The following is a 27,308-nucleotide window of genomic DNA, read 5'->3' on the forward strand; positions in this document are numbered from 1 at the left end:
TTATCATTTCGCTCCCCAGCAGTTTTTCCCCCTATTCTGAGTTCCCACATACAGGGGTGTTTGGTTTGTAACTCATAGCCTCCATACAGTCTACACTCCCCAAGGTGTCTTTCCAACTGTTAGGGTGAACGGCAATAGTGTGCTCTGCTTTCCCTCAGGCGCAAAGCTGGGATGACAAACAGGATGCCTTTGTGTGTGTGTGTGTGTGTGTGTGTGTGACAGAGAGAGAGATTGTGAGGTAGATTCCTTGCACAAAACTGCATGTGCAGTATTATAGACATATCAGAGGTGAGTCTGAGAGGAGCACATGTCACTGTAATGTAGTCAGTACACAGGGACTTGTTTGCCCCATCCAGACTCTTGTGTTGATATTAAAAGACTGAATATGTCTCTATTTGTCCACTGTTTTAATCTTTATAGTCACATTGTGTTGAGTTTTCATTGACAAAATCCAATATTTTTGTAAAACAATGGATTTTTGATTTATAACATCTCCCACAATGGCTGAATACATTCTGATATCTTAAATATATAGATACCTCTGTATAAACGGTATGGCAATTCTATGATGGTGGCCCAATTTATGTCATCTCACCGTATATATCGTCATATCATCCAACCCTAGCTCACAGCATCAAAAAACTACATTTAATGGAATAGTTAGACATTTTGGGAAATACGCTTATTCACTTTCTTGCCGAGTGTTAAAGAAAAGATTGATACCACTCTCATGTTTGTCTGTTAAGTATGAAGCTAACGGTTAGCTTAGGAAACGGTTTGCTTAGTTTAGCATAAAGACTGGAAGCAGGGGGAAGCAAGCCTGGTTCTATTTTAAGGTTTAAAAAAATCTGCCAAACAGCACCTCTAAAGCTGACTAGTTAACATGTTTTATCTTGTTTGTTTAATCTGTACAAAAAACTTAAATGTAAAAATGACTAGTTGTGGCTTTATGGGAAGTTACCTGCTTTAACGATTTCTAATCCGGGAGCAGTGACTTCCTGGAGTCACTGGCTAACGGATCTTCTCATTGTCAAGAAAGCAAACATGCGTATTTCCCAAGATATTAAACTATTCCTTACAGTAGTAAAGTTAGTAGATAAGTAAAGTTTATTTACATAGCATCTATCTAGATCAGATAAATAAAAGATAATAACCAAGACATAAAACAAAGACACAATATAAAAGTAATAAATAAAATAGAGATAAAAGTAAATAAAACTACACAAAAGCAAGTCTCATCAGGTGGGTCTAGCTGCTAGCAACATGTCTTTCCAGAAACACCATTACTCTGGATAATCCACAGACCTTGCTGTCAACAGTTTTCATACCTTTATAGAGTAGCACTATTAGAAGTCATGATTCATTGCTATGAAATGATATTCCATTCACCTCCATCGCTTTGGGGTGGTGGCATAAATATGCTTGGCAAAAAATACCAAATCTATCTGCATGGCTAGACACCACTAGGGGTAAGTGAGAAAATATGTTTTTTTGTAACTTGGTTGAACTGACCCTTTAAATAATTTCCAAAATATTTACATGTCATGTTTGTTTTGTCTGTTTTTGAGATTGTCTGTGAAGTTGGGTGAGCATTGGTCCAGGAAACACCTGACAGTGGGAGGCCACACAAAGCCGTCTCTCCCATTCTACTGGGTGAGGTATCAATTATTCAGCTCGCTCTAAATGTGGGACAAGAGGAGGTCAGGCGAGATTCTCCTCCCATGCTGTGGATGATGCTGACTTGCCAGAAGGCTGATGATGATAATAATAGTGATGATGCAGGCTGATGATAATGAGTTATTATCTTTGCAGACACGGATTCAATAATGACGCATGATTCGTACTCATACAGAGGAAAACTTGTGCGTCTCAGCTGCATAGAATACCTCTGTATTGTCTTGACTCAAACGTGAATCTCCCCACAGCTACAAAACAAAGCCATGCACACACACACACACACAAACACAGTAGGCTATTGAAACATTTCAGCACAGATAAACCTAGGTGATGACACAGACAGAGTGTGCTGATACAGTATAGATGAACCTGCTCGCCACAGTACCCTGTGTTGCCATGGCAACGATGTAAGGCCTTTCGACAAGTCAGGAGGGTCAGAAGAAAGAGTTGTGATGGTGCTGGGATGGCAGGGGGGCGCTGGGCAGTTTTTGAAGGTGAACTTTGTAGCTCTCATTCCTCTCTTTCCTTTTCAATCAATGCTACAGTGTTGGACCTTGGTGGTGCATGTCATGGTGAAGGATGAAATTAAAAACTTTTTTTTCCAGAGGAAACTCGACGATAAAGGTTGAAGTGACTGACTCCTACTGTTTCCAGAAAGGAGTGGATGCCCAGGCTGGGCCAGCAGACAGGAGCAGAGGACACTGGTTGTCTGGCTGCAGTGTCTAGCTGCTGGTATGGTGTAGGATAACGGCCTGAAACCTTCACAGCTACAATGAGCCTGCTCATGTGTTTAGGTTGTGTGTTACTGGACCTCATGACAGTCCACAGTGAGTACATGTTTTTCACTGAACAAAATATGTGATGGTTTGTTCAGTTTTAAATGTTGAATTCTGTTGCAGTTTAATGATGTTAGCTTTTCGTTCAATAAATGTTTAAGAGGTGTCCAGCTTAAAAGTTTTAAACCTTTTTTTTTTTTTTAAGGAATACTTTTGGGAGCTATGCATATTTATTTTCTTGCCGAGAGTTAGATGAGAAGATTAATACCACTCTCATGTCTGTGCAGTAAATATGAAGCTAAAGCCAGCAGCCGGTTAGCTTAGTATTGCACAAAGACTGTAAACAGGGGGAAACAGCTAGCCTTGTTTCATCCGTACAAGTAAAAAAAAATGACAATTCTGCGTTTTCCAGAGGGTTGTTTTCCAGACTTCTTGGCTGAGAGGAGTAACTTCCTAAGCACTAACCTACGCTGGTTGCCTGGCAACTGGTTTGGCACATAACCCCCGTAAAACGGTAAATTAGCATTTTTATGATTTGGTGTTCGTGCGGATTCAATAACTGAGATTTTGCCAAGAAAGCTTGTAAGCGTATTTCCCAAAATGTCAAACTATTCCTTTCAATTGCTTTGCTCTACTTTACAGGGTCAGTAGTTTAGTTTGTGATTCAAATGTTCATCAAAAATTCAAATATATTTCCACCCACGGTTACAGTAAGGAATTGTAGATATTTCCAGGAAATAGTATTTACTGTTCCCATCATGTCTCCTACTGTAATGCCTGGAGCCAATGCACAGTAGTTTAGCTGTTGGATAAGGCAGACAGGGAGAGCCCCTACTCTAATGTTTCAGAGCCCAGAGTGAAGTGATGACCCTAGAAGGTCAGGTTATATTGGATTACTTTCTTTAGGCAGTGGCCTCCCAGGTGGCAGAAAACCACTAATTGTTTAAGATGGACTTTTTAAGCTTGACTGAAATCCATACCTGGGGAGCTGTTATTACATATGCAGGATGTTTTGGGTATTTAGCAGTTTAGATGAAAGCATGAAGGAACCATTTCAGTTTTTGATATGAACATGACATATTTGTTGCCATGTTTCTACATAAGAAGGAGAAAGTATGTTTTTGTGAAAGTGGTTTCAATGTCCACCCTCCATCAGCTTTGTGAGCACTGACTTGGAACAACTTCAACAACTGTCACTCCCCACTAGTCAGTCCGAACTGAAGAAGCTTTTCGGGTGAGAGGTGGACACGTCTTCAAGAATCTACAGCAAGTCCTGTTGCCTTTGACTTATCTTTTCTAGATATCCTATGACCTTGATGACTGAGAATCTTCAGAGACTTATTAAACAACTCTAAATCAATCTGCTACAGCTCCTTTTTACGGCTTATCAAGTTTTTGTTTCCTTACAGGCCATGTGCTCATGCAGGGCCGTATAGTAGGTGGTCACATCGCTGCACCAAACTCCATCAAATACATTGTGTCACTGCAGAGCACCAGGGGCCAACACTTCTGTGGTGGATCATTGGTTCACAGATACTGGGTGCTGACCGCAGCGCACTGTAACATAGGGTAAGAATGTTCAGTAGATCCTTTTTGCTGTTGTTCGGTGAAAACTCACAAAACCATATTGCCATGATTTGCTGGGAAGGTTACATGCTTCTTTACGTGTTTTAGTATGATCTTTAGCCATGCTAGCGTGGTTCTATGGATGGCTATGTCGGCCGGTTGGTTGGTCAACCTCTTTGGTCCAGAAATATCTCAACAACTATTGGATGGATTGTCATTTAGCGCTATCATCAGTTAAAAATGTTTATTTGTCCAATATTTGGTTTATGATCAAATACCTGCAAAACTAATGACATTCCCGTCAGCAAATGTTAGCTCGCTAAACTAAGGGCCAGGTGGAAAGCTCTCCTTCATGGAGAGGGGGTGAGAAGCACTTACTGTTTAAATGTGGGGATAATGGGGCACATTTTCAGACAGTCTCTTCTGGAAGGCATTTATAGTGTTGCGCTTGTTTGTTTCACATAAAAAGTGACAGAAATAATTGTGTAAAGAATTTAAAGAAGTTCAAACCCTGCTTACTTTCAAGCAGTTCTGATAAAGCATATTAGCATCTTAAGATGATTAACATGGTAAACATAATACTTCCTAAACACATGTTAGCATTATCATATTGACATCTGCATTTAGCTCAAGCTAATTACAGCCTACAGAGCTGTTAGCATGGCTAGAGACTCCAAAACTAGTTGGTCAAAGGAAGGTTCATCGAGCAAGAATCAATCAATCATCTGCCTCCTGAAGTATTACTTCCCTCATAAATCTAAAATGTGACCTGACAGTTGTGTTTGACCTTTGCTCAAGGTAAAGATCAATCTGTTTCTGAAACACTTGCACAAGCAATGACATTCTTCTGGCATTCTTTCAAGCGGACTCTGTAGAAGTCACTGTGGAAGCTAACTTGGCATGATTTTATATTGTGAGAAGATGGTCCCAACAGATGCCTAAAGCAAACATCCACTCTACTACGGGTAGGTAACGTCAAAACGATGCCGCTTTATCATGACACAAAGTAAACCTGTATACAGGCCACTGGGAAGTCAAACAGCACACAGATGAAGTCAAGTCAGCTGACCTTGGCACATCATCGGTGTGTGTGTGTGTGTGTGTGTGTGTGTGTGTGTGTGTGTGTGTGTGTGTGTGTGTGTGTGTGAAGTGTGATCTTGTCTGGATCCCGGAATTTTCTGTTATACTGTCCCAGCCCTGCTTGCACACAGTAAGCCATTGTTCCCTGGCAGACAAACACTTCTGGCTTCATGGTGGCCTGTGTGCACACTCTGCACTGTGACTTTGAATACTTGTCATGAATTGTCATGTATGTCATTCCACATCACTCCCATGTTCCCTGCCCATTGATGTACTATTCAATTCAACTAAGATACTAAAAATGTTTTCACAAATATAAAATGGCCAATAAATCATGATAATGATGGCTCCAATTTATGATGTTCAAAATAGGCCTGTGCTTATTTTGTCTCCTCTTTCTCCTTTTAGAAGTGGTCAGTAATGATCAAATCTCGAGGCCATGATCTATTCAGTGCTGTATTTGTTGATAGATATGTTGTAAAATGAAAATGCCCTGTCTTTTAGGGCAGAGCACATGATGATAGTGGCGGGCGACTACATCGTAAATACCTTTGAGGGCACTGAGCAGTACGCTAAACCCCACAGGCTGGTCACCCATCCCCTTTACAACAGGAGCACCAACAATGCCGACATCATGCTCATTAAGGTTAGAGCTGCAACGATTCATCAATTAGTTGTCAACTATTAAATTAATTGGCAACTATTAATTGATTAATCAGTTTGAGTAATTAAAAAAAAATTAAATATCAAAATTCTCTGATTCCAGCTTCTTAAATGCGAAGATTTTCTGGTTTCTTTACTCCTCTATGACAGTAAACTGAATATCTTACTATATTATAATATTTTCAACCATTTTCTAAACATTTTATAGACCAAACAACTAGACGATTAATCGACAATGAAAATAATCATTAGTTGCAGCCCTAATTACGGTATTGCTATACAGGAATGGTTATCAATCTTAACAGAGGTAGAATGTAACATTTAAAATGTATTGTTTATATTGATTATGTTGTTACATACATTTGGACATATTTTGCAAGAGCTACGGTTTATTTTCTCAGCTCTTATCACTAATTGTGTAAAGGTTCAAAACAGCATAAATGCAAAGGAAATAACGCTTTCTGACTATAGTAAACTAGGATGTTGTCTACACTTTTATGCAAGAGAATGTGAGTGATGGTAATTATACAGGTACTCTATATATACTGTATACTATAATATAGTGTATATTTAGAGGGTATCAAGAGGAATATTACTTCTTTACTTTATTTCTGTTCATACTCAGAGGTGAAAATCTATGTAACCTTATATCTCAGTGAAAAATGTCTATCACACCACTACACCATTTATATCATCTAAATGTCTCAATCAGCCTATTTAAACACCCAGCAGACACAGAGCAACACAACATTCTTCCTCACTTTCCTCACCAGCTAGTCGCTAACTTTGCTTGCCTGGGCAGGTAGTGTGGGTTTTTTTAGTGTTTTTCACAAAAACATTTAAACAGCGTTGATGAGAGCAGAGTTTGTGGCTTGTAAAACCAACAAACAACAATACAAAAACAGAATGAAAGGCTCTGTAGAGATGACTGCAGGGTTGGAGATGATTTCTGTTAGTTTGTCACTGCAAACTTTTTTCTCATTGATCCGTTGTTAATCTAAAAATACTGATTAGTGAAAAGTTACTAATTATCAAGATACTATTGTATATTTTGATAATGTCTGACAAGACAGATAGATACTACATTTTTTCTTCTCGTCACATCTGATGTTCTTCACTCTGAAACTGTCTGATTTTCTGTCCAGTTGCGAGCCCCCATGGTGCTGAACAAATACGTGTCGCTGGCGCCTCTGCCCAGGCAGGGGACAGGAGTGGTCGAAGGTTTGGTGTGTCGGGTGTCAGGATGGGGTTACAACAATCTGGGTGGAGGCCAGGCCCCCTTCACCCTGAGGACGGTCACAGTGCCGATTGTTTCAACTGCAAGGTGTAACAGCAGCGAGTCCTTTAACGGAAACATCACAGCAAACATGATCTGTGCTGGCTACAGGACTGGAGGAAAAGATGCATGCAAGGTACAGGGGACAAACGCTATTATACCTTCTTTTATTAACGTCAAGCAATTATTTGAAACAGTTTCAGCTGTGAGGCAAGTTGGTGTTGCACATTAACAGCTGTCCAATCTGCCCCATTGTGACAAACGTGATTATTTGATCTTTGAAAAACCATTAAATCCATTTTGAAATAATAAATTCTCCAAGGTACTGGCCTTGGTTCCCAGTGTATATCAAATAGCACAGGGTCATCCTCTTTTCATCAGCTCACATTAGAACCAAACAATAACACAGTTTTGGGAAGCTCATCCTCACGACAGTATGAGGATACAGTTCATCACGTCAGTGTTGGTTCAGCTACAAGCTTTTATTAAGCAGACGTGGCAGTCCAGCCACAGGAATTGTATTAGTCATAATAGTTACAGAGGAGATAGAAAAGCAACCCTGAAATAGCATCTGGACTGAAAACCTTGCTGTAATTTTGAAGTACAGTCATTTGTAGCCACAGACAACAGCATGCTCTGCTTTGGTTATTTGTATCAAGAAAGAATTTTTGCCCCAATCTTTGATTACAAAATTACATGAAATTCAATGTGTGATATACCAGGCTATATTTTGCCTTGGGTAAAGAGCTGAATGACTAATTAAAATGTGCTATATTTAACCCTGCAGTAGGCAACTTTGTGTGTTGGCATTTCCAACTGGCAGCAAGAGATTATGATTTGGTGAATCCAACCAGAAGACGGTTTTGTTTCTCACGTCTCTGTTGGTCTTTTTTTTGGTTGTTGTTATTGTAAGAATTTCCCCGTGGCACATATGACTTTAACAGATTTCTATCAAATGCGGAACACCTTTCACATGTGATGAACTCACATGCAGGCACATGTGATTTCCAGATATTTTATATGCGAAATGTAAGACAGCACATGCACAGCACTCCCAATAAGGAGATCGTGGGTTCGTGGGATCGATTCCCGGACCAATCACGCAATCTCTCTGGGTGGAGTCTGGGTGGAGTCTGCATGTCCTCCCCGTGTTACCGTGGGTTCTCTCCGGGTTCTCCGGCTTCCTCCCACCGTCCAAAGACATGCATGTGTAGGTTAATTGATAACTCTAAATTGCCCGTATTGAATGAATGTGAGAGTGAATGGTTGTCTGTCCTTGTCTGTGTCTGTGTTAGCCCTGCGACGAGTTGGCCACTGTCCAGGGTGTACCCTGCCTAAGGCCCAAAGTCACTGGGATAGGCTCCAGTCACCCGCGACCCCTAACGGGACCAAGCGGTAGAAAATGGATGGATGGACATATAATACATTGTGGTTTTTGGCCATTTCACATGGTGAAGGCACATGACATTTCACATGTGAAATATACATTTTCACATCTTAAGTGTAATATGCCTATTTTACATGTGAAAACATGGATTTCACATATTGTGATTTAAGTTAAAATTGACCATTATTCTATTAAATGTCTACAATAAAGAAGTGACCTAACTTGGCTGAGACATCTGAGACACAGGAGTAGTAAATGCTTCTTGAAACTGTTCACGAGATACATTGCGACATGACAGCTGATGGAGAGTGTGGTCTTGTCCTTGTAGGGAGACTCTGGGGGGCCCCTGGTGTGTGGGGGACGTGTCTATGGCGTGGTCTCTTGGGGCAATGGCTGCGGTGCTGCAAAGTTTCCGGGAGTCTACACAGCTGTGTCCAAATTCCGCCGATGGATAGACCAAACCATCTACTGGTCATACCTACGCTGTACAAAACACTGATGAAGATAATGATAAAACTATGAAAGTAGCCATTTATTCCCTGAAAACGTTTGTGCTGGTATGGACCAAAGGTGGTTCTGTGAAAAATATGCAGAGCTTCCTCTAAAGCACTGCTCTGATTATTGTGATAATGTTTTCAATACCAATATAATGGTGATGCATCTCGTATTCTCAAATGATCTAACTGTGAACATTGATCTCTGCCAGCTACAGTAATTGTAGGATCCACTACAGTGGGTACTTTGTAAGCCTACTGTGTATGTAACTCCAGTGATGTGAAGTTAATAACTTTTATGGCAATAAATATTCAGATTAAGAGAATGTGTGGAGTTGTGTCAGAGTTGAGTGGTGAATGTCTGGAGTCAAATTTGGTTGTGAGTTTGACTTTTGCACACTTGTTCACTTAAAAGTGTTTGCACCTTAAAGGCCCCCTAAAACCTTTCAATCAGCTTCTCACTTTGAGCAGTGAGGTCATACATGAACACATTCTCTTGGCTATTTTTTGGTTTTGGTTATTTCACACATGAGAGATTTCTCTAACAAATTTGTGTTTTTGTCTCGCTCTTATTAAAGTGGGCGGGACTCAGTTGGAAAAAGGTGATGTCACAAACTTCCATGCGCCAATCAGGATTTAGCAACATTTGAATTAGAATCTGAAGGCAGTTATGTCATTTGTTTATTTTGCCAGGCCACTGTCACTGAAACCTGATAAAACCACAGCCACACAGGCCTGATGGAGAAAATCATCAGAGTTTTTTATTATTATACTCTTATTGAATTTGGATGTTTTTTCCCTAACTTGTTTCTTACTTAGTCATGAAAATGTTGTTATAAAGAAATACTAATTTAAAGCGAGACTATGTAACACTTGAAAGAAAAAGCAACACATTCTTGCTCTTACAGATGAAAAGTTGAATTCATAAGCAATACAACTTACCCTTGCTCAGTTCAATACACTCAGGGGGTTTTGCTGCTACATTCATACTTGGTCTGGTATGACCAGTAGCTTACGGTGGCTAATGTTAGCTAATGTTAGCAAAATTTAGATAGATATTGCTGTGTAACTGACATTACTGAGTCAGTTCTCTGACTTTGTGACTGTATACTTGTGCTACTGTTACAATAGGTTGTAGCATGTAGCATGATCCAATAACTGTCACTTGTGGCAGCAGTGCAAAAGTTACATAGTCTGGCATTAAAATGTTGTTATCGTGATGATAAAATGTTAATAGGTTTGTTTCGATGCTTGAGTGGCATTTTTTAGTTGTTGTGGGGATTGTTGGGTTTAGGGTGTAGATAACCAATACAGAAACCAATTCTGATGATATAATAGAATATAATCACATGCTGTGAAACAATATTTGTGAAACTGAGAGTTGTTCTTGAGATGTTCTGATATGAAAGGTGAGCCTCTGATAAAATCATGGCTTCTGTAAGTCCACAGGGAGTAGGTGTGTCTTGACTGCACCTCCTCTATGAATAGTTGACGGCATATTAAAGTTCTGCTGCAGGCTCGGATATCACTTTTCATTTCATTGTCCGTGTAATGATATTTGTTTCCTCTGAGAAAGGGTAGTCTACGTCAAGATTTAATACCTGTCCATTGCTCCATGTCCTTTACTGTATATCTGTTTTGTAAGATCCCTTTGTGCTGCTGTTTCTACAGAAGACAGATTTGTGTAAACAGTGCAGACAGCAGTGGGTGGTAAACCCAATGAGAATTTGTTTCAACCTAAAGATAATCCCAGAGGATTGGACCAGTTTCCATACCTCCCTCTGATCTCGTAACTTTACACCCAGTGTGATAATAAAACACCAAAATGTTCTCAAACTGGATCCTATTAGGTTTGAGAACATTATCAGTATGTCTATTATGAATCATCATCTTATCAATGAAAAAATGTACAGTGTGAGGTAATTTTTGGAATACTGGAATTTACTGTATATCCTCTTTTTTTTTTGTGTGTGTGTGTGTAATCTATTTTATTTGGGAGGCCTACTAAAGATCAAACTGTGTGTTTTTAACATTTCAATATGATGTTTTACGACTTTATCTGGATAATCTACCCAGTAAAACTGTTCCGTGTTTTACTCACAAAATATCCAGATAATTCAAATCGCCTTCCTGGAACTAGTCCCTGATCCCCAGAACATCTTCAATCCCCATCCAACCTCACGTTGATGTAATAGTTCTCTGGAAATTGCTGTGAAAACAGGTGAAAACAGCGCAGGCCCTCAGCACTGAACTTGCAGTGCGCCATGGGGCCAAAAGTCACATCTCAGCCTATGAAAACACTGCCATCCTCTGGTGAGGTCTGACTCGGTGGACACTCAAAACTCTTATAACCCCACGACCAAATAAATCGCCTAATTTGTAATGTTGTAAAACACGTTGGAAGATTTGACACTCGTCGAGTGGTGGCGCGTAAACGACGTTTTCCAAAGATCTGCATTTGGTTCACATTCATGTGCCATCTTTGAATATAAAATCGCCATTTGTTTGATTGCATCTACATCCCGGAGAGTGGAGCATTGGCACACCACGACTCCAACTGGAAGCTTCTCTGGGCTGCACCAGAAAAACCCCGTACAGCTCCCTCGCCAGATCTCCCCGGGATCCGTGTTTTGCATCGCTCCTCAATTTGCATTTCTTCCTCAGATTTTCCGTGCGACGGGTTCAGCCGCTCGAAAGCAGCGGGCGCTCCACGGCTCTATTGTACGTGCGCCTCCATTTCCAAAGCAATACGCACGGAGAAAAAAACCTCTGGAAATTTTAAATAATGTTGCCGAAGCTTCACGAGCGGGGAAATTGAGGACATTTTGATATACTGTTATTTCTGTTGCGCACCTACGGAGACAGACACGTGTCTTCGGGGTAAACAGAAAGGGCTAGATCGTGTCAGCAGATAGCATTGTAATTTTTACCCCCCTTTTTGTTATAGACGGCTGAGTTTAAGCTTGGCGACATTTCAGTTTGTGCGCCTTGGTGATAAAGACGCATTTGGAGATGTCGGAAGTACTACCTTTCAACGAAGAAAAAATGAGTCATTATGGAAATGAGGGCGACGAGGGACACCTTTCCTTCACCTGTCGTCTTCAAGACACCAACAACTTCTTCAGTGGCTCACAGAATAAACGTCCGCCGAAACTCGGACAAATAGGCAGGAGCAAACGGGGTAATTACACAATTAAGGCGTTTTCATGGTAATGTGTTGAATGCGCACATAGGTTACTAGTGTACCATAATTAAGGGTGTCTCTGTGTGTAGTCAGATAGGTAACACCTTTGCCTTGACTTCAGCAGAGTGTAAGATCAGAGACATTATCTATTGTTTGCATGCATGTGGGATGTATGGATTTTTAAATATTCTATTCACATTGCAACACAAGTTGGATGCGCAGTGCTGTTAAATGCCTTCTGAATGCTGCTCAGCAGAGTTGTGCTGAATGTCCCCTCCCCAATGAATGATTGAGATTTAAAAACTGTGTGATTGTGGTTTTGTTTGTGTTTTTGCATTCCTGATGAAACCAGTAGTGCACAGACACAACATGGACAAACATGGCAAACATGCAGACTTGTAAGGATTGCATCTGTAGGTGCACAGCAAGAAGACACGCAGACATTCAGACATGCACATCCATAAATGTGCATCAAACAGACAGGCTCATGGTTATCTTTTTTCTTTTTGCATACTCTTACTCTCTCATGCATGCACACCATTTCTGCTCATACAGCGCAGTGCTAATGGTTCTGGGCTTTAATGCCCTCCTGTCGTTGGTGAATTTTCAAGACGCCACACCGAGATGAGCCCCCCTCATTAACTCTCTCTCCCCTGTCATCCACAGTTGTGATTGAGGATGAGAATGGCGACAACGAAGCACTGAAAAATGGAACAGAGAAGACCCCGGCAGAGGCTTAGAGGGCTTGGCTCACCCCCCACCCCACCCCCCCAAAAAGACACTCTTGAATTTTTTTATGCCGATATTTACCAGTTTTAATCCAAAGACACTGTATATAAGCACTTTCTCTCATGTGGCAGCAAGCAGCACTTCCACGCCCTCCTCTCCCAGTCAGTCATGGCCATCCGGGTGACACACACTTGCAGGGGCGGGAGATGTCAGCGAAGGAGACCCCCAGGTGGACCCCCCGCGACACACACACAGACACACACACACAAACACACTCACACAAGGAAACACACCCTTGATTACAGGGTTTCGCCATAATCCAAAAGTGGGAGAAGACAACAAGAGGGGGGGAACGAGTTGGAGGAAAGAGGCAATGCTGTCGAAATGCAGAAATCAGGGACAGCATACAGAAATAAATCTAAATAAAAAGTAAAGCACACACTTCTCTATCTTATCAATCAAACTTATGGTACCATTCTTTCTGCTCTTCATTTTGATCAAGGGCAAATGAATAACAGAGTTTGTAAATATGGAAAGGGTAGCCCATATTTTCTTGCACAAAGTGGGAAGCAGTAAACTGGTTTGTTCTGTGTTGAAGACTTTATTTATTGATCCTTTGGAATATGTCTTTTGCAGTGACTTAAGGCCAGAGGGAGTGTTTTTTTGTATGACGAGAAAACTTTGAGTGAACGAGAGTGACTTTTTTTTTCACTTAACAAATTCTCGATGTTGCCTGAGTGTTTTTTGTTACCATACTTTGCAGCTAACAAGTCATTTATATACAGTGTACCTCCCACCTGTTTGTAAACTTCCCAGGCTTTCACCTGGATTGGTTAATACTGTAACTTGACTGTACACACCCTATTGATAAACTATTTATATTGCATTGTGCATTATCGTGTGTGCCAAACCTCATGAGGGATATACTGTACCAGACAACTTGTTGTTTTTTTGTGCTTTGTACATGTTACTCATACAATTCAGTTGTTTTGTTGGGTTGCCATTTTTTAGGGCTCTTTCTTAAAACACTGAAATACCAACTCATGCATGGCAAATATGAAATCATGCATGCACGGCAGAAGTTCTGAAACTCTTGTGTATTCTTGAAGCACCTCGTATACAGCTTTGAATGACAAACCTCGAGAAACAGTCTTAATTCTGCGTTGTACTGTACGATTCACACTGATTTGTACAGTGGCCTAATATCTTGTAATAAAGATTATGACAAAGTACTATTTACTGTTTACTGTGGTTTAAAATAAGGAATTATGTACTTGATGTTTTAAAACTGTAGCAAAACCACAAAAATATAGTTTTGTATCAGAAAGATAAAGACAGTAGCAAATAGCTTGGCTGACTTTTGCATATGTTCCTTGTATAGTTTCCCCTGTTGTTATTGGATTGCTTATCTGGCTGCCAAGGAAGGTCAAGTCAGCAGTTTCCACTGTGAGAAAGTAGCATCCCATTCCTTGGAAAAATCAGATATGGAAGGAGACAGAAATGGGAAGAAAGATGAGCAAATAATCTCATCAAGTATTTGAAATCCACACTTTGTCCTGATTTGTTCAAAGGAGAGTAGAGACGCTCGGCTCGGACAACTGCGCAACAGACTCCGATCTCATGAAGTGCTACAGTGTTGCAAATGATTCTGTGGGGAAAATGTACACCACTGTTTCCCAAAGCAATAAATGTCTGTTTGCATTTAAAACCTCAGCTCCTCTCTTTAATCAAGTCCTCCCTTTAACTCCATTGCCAGAGATGTAAATGGTGCAGGGGCCACCGAGGCATGAGGAACACTGATGAGACGTGACATTTCGAACTCTGCTGCGGTGACTAAATGATTCATGTTGTGTGACGAGCCTCTGTCAGCGTACAGCATCTTAAACCCGGACCGCCGGGATGTGTTCTGGGAACACATACATGCAGCAAACACACACAGAGCTCCAACTGCAGGCGAGACTAACATATTGCTAGGTTCTCTCCCTCCCCAGTCTTGACAGACATGAAAGGTTCTGCCTGGGCTGGGTACCATGGTAACAGATGCACCTTACACTCGATGGGTGCCGCGATGGGTTTTCGGTGCAGAATAGTCTTCCCTGAGCCTTGGCTCGATACCAATCGCTATCTTTAATGGAATGTTCTCCATGCTCTTATCTCTGCACTCTTCTCTCAAGACCCCCTATTCACTCAGTGGCGTGACCGCATTATCCTGCCAAAATAGTCCCTTCTTCCAAGACGGCAGTCGACCATGATGATGGCGCCAACTGCAGTAACAGCCTATCCATCCTATTACAGAATGAGAGAATATTACATTTAGGGAGTAATGGTCTATTATTCTGTGTGGTGGATCCTTTCATCCAAAACAGTGAAAGTATGATGTGATCGGACCAAACCTGACTCTGATCAGTCTTAACACAGGGTCAGATACGATTCCCACACAGGCAAACCTGTAGGACTTATTCAGTAACATACTGCAGAAGATCACAAGGGTTGGACAAAATCATCGAAACATATTACAGTAGTCCTGCAGAAAAATGTATTTGAAGTGGTAATTTACGTTGTACATATGCCATTATTTGTCTCTCAGTCAGTTTGAAGGAGCACTTTAATTTGTTTATTCAGTTCAGTTGTATTTGGCATTATGTACTCATGATTAAGACACTTTTCTCCTCACTGCATTACATAAGTGTGCACCCATAGTAAATCCCAACTACTGTGACTCATTGTAAGTTGAATACCAATTATCAGCATGCGTCACCTTTAGCAGAGGTTTGAAAGGAAGAGTGGATTTTCAGAGTCACCACTCTGAATTGCTGAATTGCAGGAGGACACTTGAAAATTACACAGCGTCTCAATCATCATGACGACAAAGTGCCAAACAGAAAAACTGCAATGGCAAAGAGGAACAGGTGTCACAAGGCATCACACATCACTGCTGACAGACACCAAAAGGGATAATTTCTTAACAACTCAAACTGCAGTTTCAAAGGGACACAAAGTCAAATCAACACTTCTGACAACAAATACTGAAAAATATAAGGCTCACAATACAGTAGAACTGTACAATATCAGTCTTCTCTTCTGACAGTTGACAATGATTTGATCAATATACTGTATCAATTGGTTGATATCAAGCCGACATTTTTTTAAATAAAAAAACTAGTATCAGTCAGCGCCATCCACCTAAGTGGATTATGCAATTTAAAGCCCTACAGCAAGACGTTATGACAATGATGGTAATGATGGTGAGTTTCTGTTACAGCTGAGAACTGGAAGGTTCTTGCTTTAAATGCTGTTTACTAGGCTAGCAAACCAATAATACTCCAACCTTTTTTTGCAATTGTTTGTCTAAAAATGTAAAATATTTAGATATTTATTAAATGTCATGTCCATAAACTCCAAACAAAAACAGTTTGGTATATTAGTGGTATCATATGAGTTGTCGTTCATAATGAGTTTAATGGTTTTGTTACAGTTTTCGTTTTGCTCATTTCTCTCTCAATATCATAACTGGGAAGTTACAGGAGATACAGAACATCAGATGTGGAACTGAAATAATAAAACATGCAGGTAACTCACAGAGACTTTAAAAGACAACAGTAGTGATTGTGTTCACCAGTATATAAAGTATTTGATTGACAAATTCAGAAATAATTGACTAGTCTTTAATAAGCAAGAAAGGAAAAGATCAAACAATGAGAGATAGTTGTTCTGGAGTTCATCAAATGCTTTTTTAAAAGTAGTGTCCTGATCAACAGTCTGTTGGGACATTCTTGCTGTTATAACTTCATCTCCTGGGGTGGAACTGAGGCCCAACTTAAAGTTACACAAACAGTACTTGTGTGCATGGTCGCATTGTGCTTCAAATGATATCTGAAAGACTAAATCTACGATCCTGTTAAAATCCTGCAACAACGCTGCAGGATGACGACAGTATCCAAAAGTCCAGCTCTTCACCTCTGCCTGAGCCACAATCTGCTATCTGCTTCATGATGTCCATTCAAATCTCTCCTCCTCATTTGTTCCTCACACATATTTTGATACACTGGTATGAGCGTCAAACTGCTGAGTAGACTTGACAAAGATCTACCTCCTCACTGTCCATCTCCCTCGCTATTGACAGCTTCATCTTGCATTTTATCACAGTGGTAATCCAGGAAGACATATTTCTCAGTTGATTTAGATAATATTACACATACCCAGCTGACATGCGTAACACATATTCATAGATAAATATACAGACGTCTCAAATGCAGTATATGTGTTTATCACACAAACCCTCATAGCTGCATAATACATACTACATCCTCATTCTGTTATCATCACAGAGATGCAGCAGATGCTGCTCACTTCAGGCTGGACAGATAAGTTCAAATTCAAGCTCAGACTTGAGCTGGGTGACCATCACGGCTACAAGAGGCTCAAAAGTACACTTAACAGTGAATAGATCCTCCTTTATTGTCATCTATGGAATGGGAAGCTCTTTATTAACTTAGTCGCTATTTGGATAATATTGTGGCGAATGGGTTTTGTAGTGAGGACTGATGAGAGGCTAATCACTGGTGCTGTGAAAGAGGGCAGACGGAAGTCAAGATCTGGATGGCTGTTAGGTTACATAAGCTCTGACAGAAAGGTGTAGAAGAAGAGAGAGAAAGAAGAAGAAGAGGAGTGACATGAAGGAGTGAAAGAGACAGAGATATTCAAGTGAGACAGAGAGGGATGAGAGCATTCATAGGTCACTGACACAAGGAGGGAAACCACACCCTGCAAGCTCCCTTATTAGCTGCACACACACGCCGCACACACTCCTGCCTGACTGACTCTCACACAGTTGTTCTTGAGAAAACCCGGAGCTCGCTTCTTCTCTGGCTTCCTGATCTGACCTTTGTGTTGTCGCAAGGAAATACCCGTGGTGACCTCACATGCTGAGCCGCTCACTGGGAAAATCACCTCCCTCTCTTTCTTGGCAGGAATCAATGGGCTTTATATGACGCAGTAATAGAATGTGTATGGCTTGCAAATGGCTGAGGCAACATTTGCATTTCACTCCACTGCATGTGTGCATTTGTGTGTATGCGTATGCATTCCTGTGTGTGTGTGTGTGTGTGTGTGTGTGTGTGTGTGGTAGGAAAGCTCAATTGGCATTGGGATCAGGTATTCTCTCGCTGATTGAGACTCAGCTGGGAATTCACAAGGACGACCGCTGACAAGAGGGTAAAGGGAAACGCAGTCCTGGTTGGGAAAAGAAATAAATATCTCTTCAGACACCACACCAGAATATTCTGTCTGCTTTTTCTGTGCAGAGCTGAATCAGTGTTTGACCAAAAAACAACCCTGCCTATGATATGATGGTAAAACCCACTTTGGTTGCAGCTAAATCGTGATTGCAGATGACGTCAATCTTTCAAGCAAGTTCCCTCTCAGATATCAGTCCATCTTTTACTAATCTCCAAAAAACCTGAATCCCATCCATATTCTGGCACTGTGGACATTGTCCCCATCTATTCTTCTTGTCTGAAAAAGGGTGAGAGTTCAGGTTTAACAGATGGGACTCTCAGGGCAGAGTGAGAAAAATGGACAAACAGCCAACAAAGACAGGGACCACTCCACATTAACATTAAACACTCTCTCTCACTGTTTTCCAAGAAAAGTGAGGAGAGCTGGAGGATGGAGGAGGGGAGAGGAAGGGCGGCGGGCAGGCAGGCAGATCGGAAGAGAGTGGGAGAGCGGCACGAGAGGGAGATGAGGAGATAAGAGGGATGGAGAGCCAGGAGAGACGGAGGGAAAGAGAAGGATAAACAAAAGTGAGAGTAGAGGAAGAGAGAGGAAAGAGAGACAGAGGCTCAATATGATGAAATGAATGCCAGGGAGAAACAGTTCAGACCCACCAGATGGTTACTATAGCAACCACATCCCCAATCTCTCTCTCTCTCTCTCTCTCTGCCTAGCTGCTTTAAGTCTGTGGAGGGAAACCAACGGCTGAGAGAGACAGCTTTTTACATTTTGGTGCAGTGGCATCGTAAAGCCTCATAACAAACTTTACATACTTGTGTAGCCACTTGTTTATAGATTCAGTGTGATGTTATTTATTGCCTCCTGGTTGCGTTTTTGTCAGCTGACTTCTGTCACATAACCATGCCAACTGATGCAGCGGTTTCCTCCCATGGAACAATCCCCTGCAAAAGCTTATTAAGTGCATGCATTACAACGCAGTGCACTAGCGCGGGGTCATGAACAGTTTAAGGGAAAGGCACCAGCAGGAGTCTCTTGTGACCTTAATAAATGCCATGTTTTACCTTTGACCCTGCCTTACTCACAGACACACAGGCATACACTGTATGCACAAATGTGTAGGGTTTTTGTATTGCAAAGGGTGCATCGCTGTAAACACCGCAGATAGATTGAGATGCTATAAGCGTTCTCCTCAAGCTCAGCAGCAGTGCAAGACAGTTTCATACACAGAATGGGCATCGGATGTCTCCATCGAGATCGTATTCGCCCCTGCAACGAGCAAAAAACCCCTATTAAAACACACACACACACACACACACACACACACACACACAGACAAGCATAATGCACGCTCACAAATGAAGCCTGGAACCATGCATGCACGCCCTGCACACGCTCACACACACATTCACAGTCACCAGCCGGGAAATATCCAAACCGGGATACACAACAAAGGGAAGAGCTTGTGGGCCCCCCAGCTAATCTCATGATCATTTTCAAAACAGAACAAAATGGTGGGCCATCTCTCTGTGGCAGAGTGGGTCTCCGCAGGGCCCCCGGGGCGGGATGGCATGTAACTGTGTACGCGTGCCTCCTGAATAAAAGATGCTGACCTAGATGGAAATCCGCCATTGGTCACTTAATTTGTCCTACATGTGTGATTGGCTTGTGCCCAAACACACAACACAGGTGTCCAATCGAGCGAGAGCGGAGGAGGTCATGTATGTGTGCAAAACGTCACTAAAATGTCGCAATCTTCTCTCTACCGGTTTGCACAGAAACATTGTACTTAAGATAGAAAAAGAAAAACACAATCATTAGAGAGAGAGATTTAAGAATGTATCTTTAAGAATGTACATGTCTGTATGTATTGTTAAGGTATCACACAGGTATCGATTTACTAGCAGAACTATTTGTCCTTGTTCTTCATATCAGCGTCTTTGTAGTGTATATGTTGTTCTCTCAGAGCCCCCTTATAAAAAAGCTTAATTTTTCACCTCTGGGGCTTTAGCCTGCATACATCTTCAAAGACAGACTAATAAAAGAAAACATGAGAAGCATTTTTAGCTGCTCCATCATCAACTAACATTACACAGCTCACTGATGCAGATTGGATGCATGCAATGTGCCAGCGCCGGACCACGTGGGACTAAACATAGTACATAGGTCTGCAGGTCTGTGAGCATGAATGAACCCGACTGAAAGGGTGTTTTGTATCAACATTGTACTGAACCCTTCTACATTATTGATATGCAATTTGACTGGCTGCCATTAATAAATTATTAAGGAATTGAAAACTGTTGAGCTGGGGCTTGACAGCCTTGAAGCTCTTTGGCCCCGGTAGATGAATGAATGCGGCCACATGATTGTCAATGACTGCATGAGCAAATGAAAAGTCTGCCTAATCTTTTTTTCAGGTTTTTCAAAGGACTCAGGGCTATTTAGCTCCCACCTCATGTTATGTAATAATCCAGCTGTTTATTGAGTGAATTGGTTGAGTTTAGTGAGAGCTGGGTCTCCCCTGGAGAAAGGAGGGAGGCTGGATCCAGATGCTCGTGGTTGCCTGGCCAATCTTGGGACTGAAACTGTGTTCATTCCTGGATGCTCAGCCTGTGTGAGTCCCTAACATACTGACGCTTACATCTTCCCTTTCCCATACACCTTGGTAATAAATACAACCACATAAACTGATCTTTGATATTATTCACTAGAAATGTTTAGAGAAACTCCCTAGTGAAATATTCAAATGGACCAGACAGACAGATTTCTTTTCAGTAAACATTTATTGCATATGAGCTCAAACCTGCAGAGCAGTTATAAACCCTCAGGGAAATAGATCAAAATTTATAACAGCCTTATAAAGCCCTTCAGCTGGACATTGTGAACGTACACAATTGGAACCATGCTAGGACTTGTAAGCAGATGTTGGTCTGATCAGTAGATCCAGGGAATATGTTTTCCAAAATGTCTTACTTTGTACATGTTTGTATTTTTAAGATACTGGACAGATTTCCAGTTTCCAGACAGAAGTTTAGTCCCCCATTAACCCCTTAACATCCAGTTTCCCTCCTTTAATTTCCTTTTAAGTAGCTTTAAAGTTATTAAATCACATCTTATTCCACTCTGTCTGACAGCATCGTGCATTGTGCATCATGTTTTAGTCAAGCTATATGATGTTTAGAGGGAGAAATATTCTAATCCAAGATTACATGACCGCACCATTCCATCAAATGAAAATATTGTGTATTTGTGTGTTTTGTGCATCATTCTAGACATATTTCCCCAAAATTCTGCCTGACATTTTCTGTATCTTTGCAAATTTTTCTCCACTAGCATTTTACAAAGTAAGACATTTAAACAACATTTAAAATAAGACCACTGAATTCTGAATAGGTATTACCCATAACAGAGGCTTAAACTGGGTCCAGGAAACTGCCCAATTGTTTTATAAAACATGTAATAAACAGAAACAATGTCTATAAAGTGTATAAGTAAATAGGCATAAAATACAATTAATGTGTTATAGGTATAATAAAAGTAATGTCAGTGGTCAGGAACAACATTACTTGTTAGACCATGTCGATGTAATCAAAATGTTCAAATCTGAACCTATGCATAAACATCCAAGTTCTAACACTAATTGATCTGAGTAGCTTTTACTTTATTAAACAGACAGTAGTTTGTAAAACAGTCAGGTCTGTAATATAAAGGCTTGAGTTCTGACTCTGACAACAGCAAGCTGTTCCATCCACAGTGAAATTCCTTGGTGATGTCCACTCTGCACCATCAGCCTCTCTGGCTAAGCCTCAGGAATACCAACCAGCTGTCAGCCCCTTACTCTCTCACTCTTTCTCTCTCCTTCTTCCCATCTCTCATGCTCTCTCTCTCTCTCTCTCTCTCTCTCTCTCTCTGTATGCTCTCTCTTGCTGACAGAAAACAAGTGCTGCATCACCATTTTAATTCTGGCGTGGGTGTGCAGGTTGTGTTTTTTTTTTTTTTACATCTTGCTAGAGATGCATGGAGCGAGCAGTGAGGAGCCAGCACAGAGTGAAGGATCAGGGGTATGAATCTTAATGACTTCTACCAGAAGAAAGAGGGGAGAAGAGGTCTAGGGAGAACCCACCCTTAATCTCTCTCTATCCCCCTCTGCTTGTCTCCCTCTCACCTATGGACCTGCCATGTATGCAGCTTGTCTGTGTTTACAGGATTTGTCTCCCTTTGATTCTGATTAATTAGCTAACGATAGACGACCAAGGACCTGAATGCTGCCATGTTAAAGACAGAGAGAACAAGACAGAGGAGACAGACTCCTACTGCTGCATAGTTTTACATATAGTGTTGCCTTCACTACACAATAGTATCACAACCAGCACTTACAATGGAACCATATTGAGTAGGGTGCATATATTAATTAGAGGTAGAAATGTTTGTCAAATTAATTTACATTAAATGGGCATGTACTTTGGTTTGGGGCTGTTTTTCGTGGTTTAGGCTAGGACCTTTAGTTCCAGTTAATGGGAATTTTAATGCTAGACCATACAATTGTATTTTAGACAGTAGTCTGCTTCCAGCGTGGCATCAGTTTGGGGAAGGTCCTTACCTGCTTTTTTAAAATGACAATACTCCAATTTGGTGTGAAAGAACTTGACTGGCCTACACAGAGCCCTGAACTCAACCCCATCCAACACCTTTGGGATGAACTGAAACACATGCTGAGAGCGAGGCCTTATCGCCCAACATCAGTGGCCAACCTCAGTAATGCTCTTGTAGCTGAATCGCAGGCAGGTTCCTAAATCTTGTTGAAAGCCTTCAAGAAGACTGGCTACTGTAATAGCAGCATATTGATGATTCCCACGGTGTTGGAATATGATGTTTAGGGCTGCAGCTAATTATTTTCATTATCGCGTTTTATTTTCACAATTTCTCGTCTAAATGCCTGTTTAATTTCCCCCGGCGCAAGTGACATCTTCAGATGTCTTGTTTTATCCGACCAACAGTCCAAAACCCAAAGATGTTCAGTTCAGTTCAATATGACAAAGAAAAGCATCAAATCCTCACACTCGAGAAGCTTGAACTAGGAAAGGTTTGGCATATTATCTTAAAAAACCCCCGACTAAAATCATAAATTGATTATCAAAATAATTTTCTGTCAATCGACTAATCATTGCAGCTCTAATGATGTTCAACAATGATATAATGTTTGGGTGTCCGCATGCTTTGTTCGGGTGTCCATTCACTTTAATCATGTAGTGTATTGTTGAGCCTACGACAATAATGGGAAGAGAAGTTTATCCTAACAACAAATCTATGCCTTTAGTTATCTATATCCAACATATTTCTAATGTCATAACAAGTACTCCTCATCCTCCTGTCCTCCCTCAACTGTAGTTAATCTGATTAATGCCTGCACCATAGATATTAAAGCTGCCCTAATCAATATTTCTATATGAACAAGTTTGTGAAAACAGAACTAGAAGGAGAGTGAATATTGGACTTACATTTGTCTAGTTGCCAGAAACACAACTCTAAATAAATGCTAATTCTGCTAACATCTGCTGGCTAGATAAATGGATGGATATGTAAATAGGCAACTGTTTGCTAACACATTAGCCATACCAACTTTATAAGGCGTATCAAATGTGTTTCTAATATTCAGATGTTGTGGAGTTCTGCCACTAAGTGGAAAAAAACAAAACAAAAAGAAAAATCATTAACATCTCGTCTTTTTAGACTTGCCATTCTGCACCTGTCCACCAGTTGTCACTGCAGAGTCCCCACCTCACATGTCCCAGTCACCTGTCTGCACTGCTGCTTCTCAGCCCCAGTATGTATAGAGGACAGCTAGCGCTCACTTTCTCTCAGATCATCGGTTGCTGAGTTGTCTAAGCCTGCTACCTTTTGTTCAGTTCTGCCTGTCTGTACTTGTTATATCTTCATGCCAGCCTGTTGTCCACTGTCTGTCTGCCCTGTAGCTCTTATTGTGAAGACTGTCTTCTTTTTGCCGACTGTAAGCCTGCCATATGCCCAAGAAAAACAGGTTTTACCACACATTTCCTGCTTCTTCAGTCTGCATTTGGGTTCATGTCTTGTACTAGACTGTTACAAATAACCTTATATCTAATCGGAACCATCTTGTGTGGTTGGCCATCATGGAGTATAAGAATGGGGCCTAATTACGTTTCATTTATTTACTAATAGTCTCTCATTAGTAATTTCTATTCTGTATTTTGGGGAGCTTTCAGAATAAAATGTGACACAACCCAACATTTTTGCATTTGCCTCCCTGAAGGCACACCTGACCACTGCTTGTTCACCCTTTCACAGTTCAAACCTGCCTTGAGGCATCATATGAATGATTGAACTGAATGATGATTGAGTTAATTATTTTTTTATTTTTGTGTCATACCATTGAAATGGACCATCCCATTTGGGATTACATGACACATGATAACACCACACAGAAAAAAAGACTTCCGGCAGTTGATATTCATGTTCCAAAGAAAAATATATGCATACCACATACTTTGCATGTTCCAAAAGAAAGTTAAAAAAAGAAACAAAAGAAAGTAAAGCATGCAAACAGAACAGACATACAATATAAAAGTCTACCAAATAAACACATTTTTTCTTAGTGTCCATGAATTGTCCAGATGATCTGCAAAAGTGAGTCTTTTCATTATATCATCAATAGGTAATCATCAATACCAACACAATATCCAGTTTTCAGATGAAGTGGTAAATAGCTCAGTTGGGAAAAATTAAAAATCCTTTTGGATACAAAAAATGACTAAAAGGGACTCAACGGTTTACATTTCACTCATGCACATGAATACTTGTAAATGTTTTACCTCTTATTCTGTCTACATTCTCATCCAACGCTGTTTTTATTTCTTTATTGCCTAATTTTTGTATTTTTAACTGGAGGCAGATCATCTTTTAACCGGAGGACACAGGTTCAAGCTCTTATGTTAGCACCCTGCTAAATACTTACTTACGTACTTACTTACTGTGTAGCTCTATGGAGAATATAACAGAGTGTATATACTGCCTACACAAACTGTGACATACTGTATATTTATGAACATGGAGTAGTATTTGACCGGATCTCACATTATGCCTTTGTGGGCTTAGTGTTTGCCTTTCTTCAGATTGTTCACTTTGATATTCTTTCTGTGATATTCAGCGCTTGAAATGAGTCCTTATGTGGCAATACAAAGTCCTTCTCTCTGTCTCTTCCAAATTCTCTGGAGACCTCAAGCCTTACTTTTACTCTTTCAGTTGCCATGGATACCTCAGGCAAGGCAGCTGATTGGAGGCAACAATAAACTCTGCTCTTTCAAGCCTTTGACAAATTTTGTCTCCAAACTGACGATCTAATAGATTCTCTATATCCTCTCTACATGCAGACACACAGCCGCTAACGTATACACACACATACATGTAGATCAACTTGGACTGACGCACACACGGAGCGGCGTTGACCATTGGATAACAGCGGAACAGCGATCAATGTAATCTCATTCAGCACAATCCAAAGCCACTGTCATCATCTATCTATCTATCCCAGTGGAACGGGGGAAATGTGTGAAATTAATTCTGCATTCATTGAAGGAGCAGCCAGCCACAGCAGTCTGGCTCCAGAGGTGACCCTGAGTGCTCCTGCATGGTCCTTAGTGGAGGCCAGCTCTGGTTAATAGCCTGGTTTCCACTAAACCACCAAACTGGGATAACTATGATGCAGCACTATACCTAACTGTGCCAACGCAGTAAAGGGTACACCTGTCATGACTGAAAGATTGGTCTGCTGGACTGTTTCAGAAAAGTAGAACTCTCAATTCTGCACTGCACACTTAAAGAAATAGTTTGACATTTTGGAAAATACCCAAATTCGCTTTCTTGCCCATGGTTAAATGAGACACTTGAAACCACTCTCATGTCTGTACTGTAAATATGAGACTACCACCAGCAGTTGGTTAGCTTAGCTTAGCATAAACACTGGAGACAGGGGGAACCAGCTAGCCTGGCTCTGTCGTAATGTAACAAAACCCGCCTCCAAGCACCTCTAAGGCTCACTAACGTTATATCTCGTTAGTGTAATCCATACAAAAACCAAAGTGTACAACAACAAGTTGTGGAAAGAGTAACCTAAGGGAAGTCACTGCACCTGCCCAAAAATAGTTCTGCAAATAACATCTCATGAATCCACAAATTGTTGTTTTTATACTTCGGGTTTTTGGACAGTGCCAGGCTAGCTGTTTCCCCTTAGCACAAAGTACCATCAGTCTTTGTGCTAAGCTAACCAGCTGCTGGCAGTAGCTTCATATTTACTGTACAGACACGGGAGTGGTATCAATCTTCTCATCTGTCTACAAGAAAGTGAATTTCCTGAATAACCCTAAGCCTTACCCTATTTTTAACCAAACATTAACCCATACCTTATCCTTAAACCAAGTCCTAACACTAAAATTGTATGATTTACATTGTGGGTTCTTGCATTTTGTCCCCAAAAGACAGAGTTCCCACAATATGACTGTGTACACAGATTTATATCCCCACAACATAATACAAACTCTCACACAAACAAACACACACACACACACCCACACACGCACTAAACCAGCCATAGTCTTGATTAGTCCTCTCTTCTATAGAAAAGTAGCTAATACAGAATCAAGAGATCACTGGCACTCATGAAGTGTCCAAACCTTTACAAATATCTCCAAAGCAATTAGATTTATTGAGTGGCTCATTTTTGCTTCAATATGCTTTTGGGAAACCTAGTTTAGTGACTAGTATCTATAAAACTTGTACATATGGTTTAATAATTATACACTGATTTGTTGTTTCACCTAAAAGTTGGAGTGGTCAAAAATATGTATGCAGCTCAAAAACTGCAATGATTTACACTTTCAAAGGGTGTTTTTACACATGGGATCCAGCTTCTCTCACTCAGTACTGGTTGTTACTGTTTAATGATGATGATACACTGGTTGCATCACAGGAGTTCATTCATACTTCTGAGTTTCTTAATTTGGTGGTCTTGATATGTGGGGTTTACCTCCTCATTATTTCAATAAGATGTAGTCATTTTAAATAACTCTTTTGTGAGAACAAATGATTGCAGTGATCTCAGTGAAGGTTAGGAAAAGGTTTCCTTTTAGACAGTAATTCATGGTTATCTCAATGAGAAAAGGTCTTAATCATACTGTGGTTCACTTTGATGCACAGAGGTGAAATCAGGGGA

At 40.7% G+C, this 27,308-nt stretch overlaps 2 protein-coding genes across 2 annotated transcripts; both read left to right on the top strand.

The window, feature by feature from the left end:
- Positions 1 to 1,845: 1,845 nt before the first annotated feature.
- Positions 1,846 to 9,209, top strand: LOC122868329 (trypsin-like). The gene is made up of 5 exons (XM_044180136.1): positions 1,846 to 2,504; positions 3,863 to 4,022; positions 5,604 to 5,745; positions 6,908 to 7,174; positions 8,754 to 9,209. Exons 1-5 carry the CDS (start codon positions 2,450 to 2,452, stop codon positions 8,922 to 8,924), a joined length of 795 nt encoding a protein of 264 aa, XP_044036071.1. The 5' UTR covers positions 1,846 to 2,449; the 3' UTR covers positions 8,925 to 9,209.
- A 2,076-nt stretch (positions 9,210 to 11,285) lies between these two features.
- Positions 11,286 to 14,064, top strand: camk2n1 (calcium/calmodulin dependent protein kinase II inhibitor 1). Its single transcript, XM_044180148.1, has 2 exons — positions 11,286 to 12,100; positions 12,770 to 14,064. The coding sequence occupies exons 1-2, from the start codon at positions 11,932 to 11,934 to the stop codon at positions 12,841 to 12,843; spliced, it is 243 nt and encodes an 80-aa protein (XP_044036083.1). The 5' UTR covers positions 11,286 to 11,931; the 3' UTR covers positions 12,844 to 14,064.
- Positions 14,065 to 27,308: the final 13,244 nt, after the last annotated feature.

This window comes from Siniperca chuatsi, linkage group LG2, assembly GCF_020085105.1.
Source record: "Siniperca chuatsi isolate FFG_IHB_CAS linkage group LG2, ASM2008510v1, whole genome shotgun sequence".
Taxonomy (NCBI): Eukaryota; Metazoa; Chordata; class Actinopteri; order Centrarchiformes; family Sinipercidae; genus Siniperca; species Siniperca chuatsi.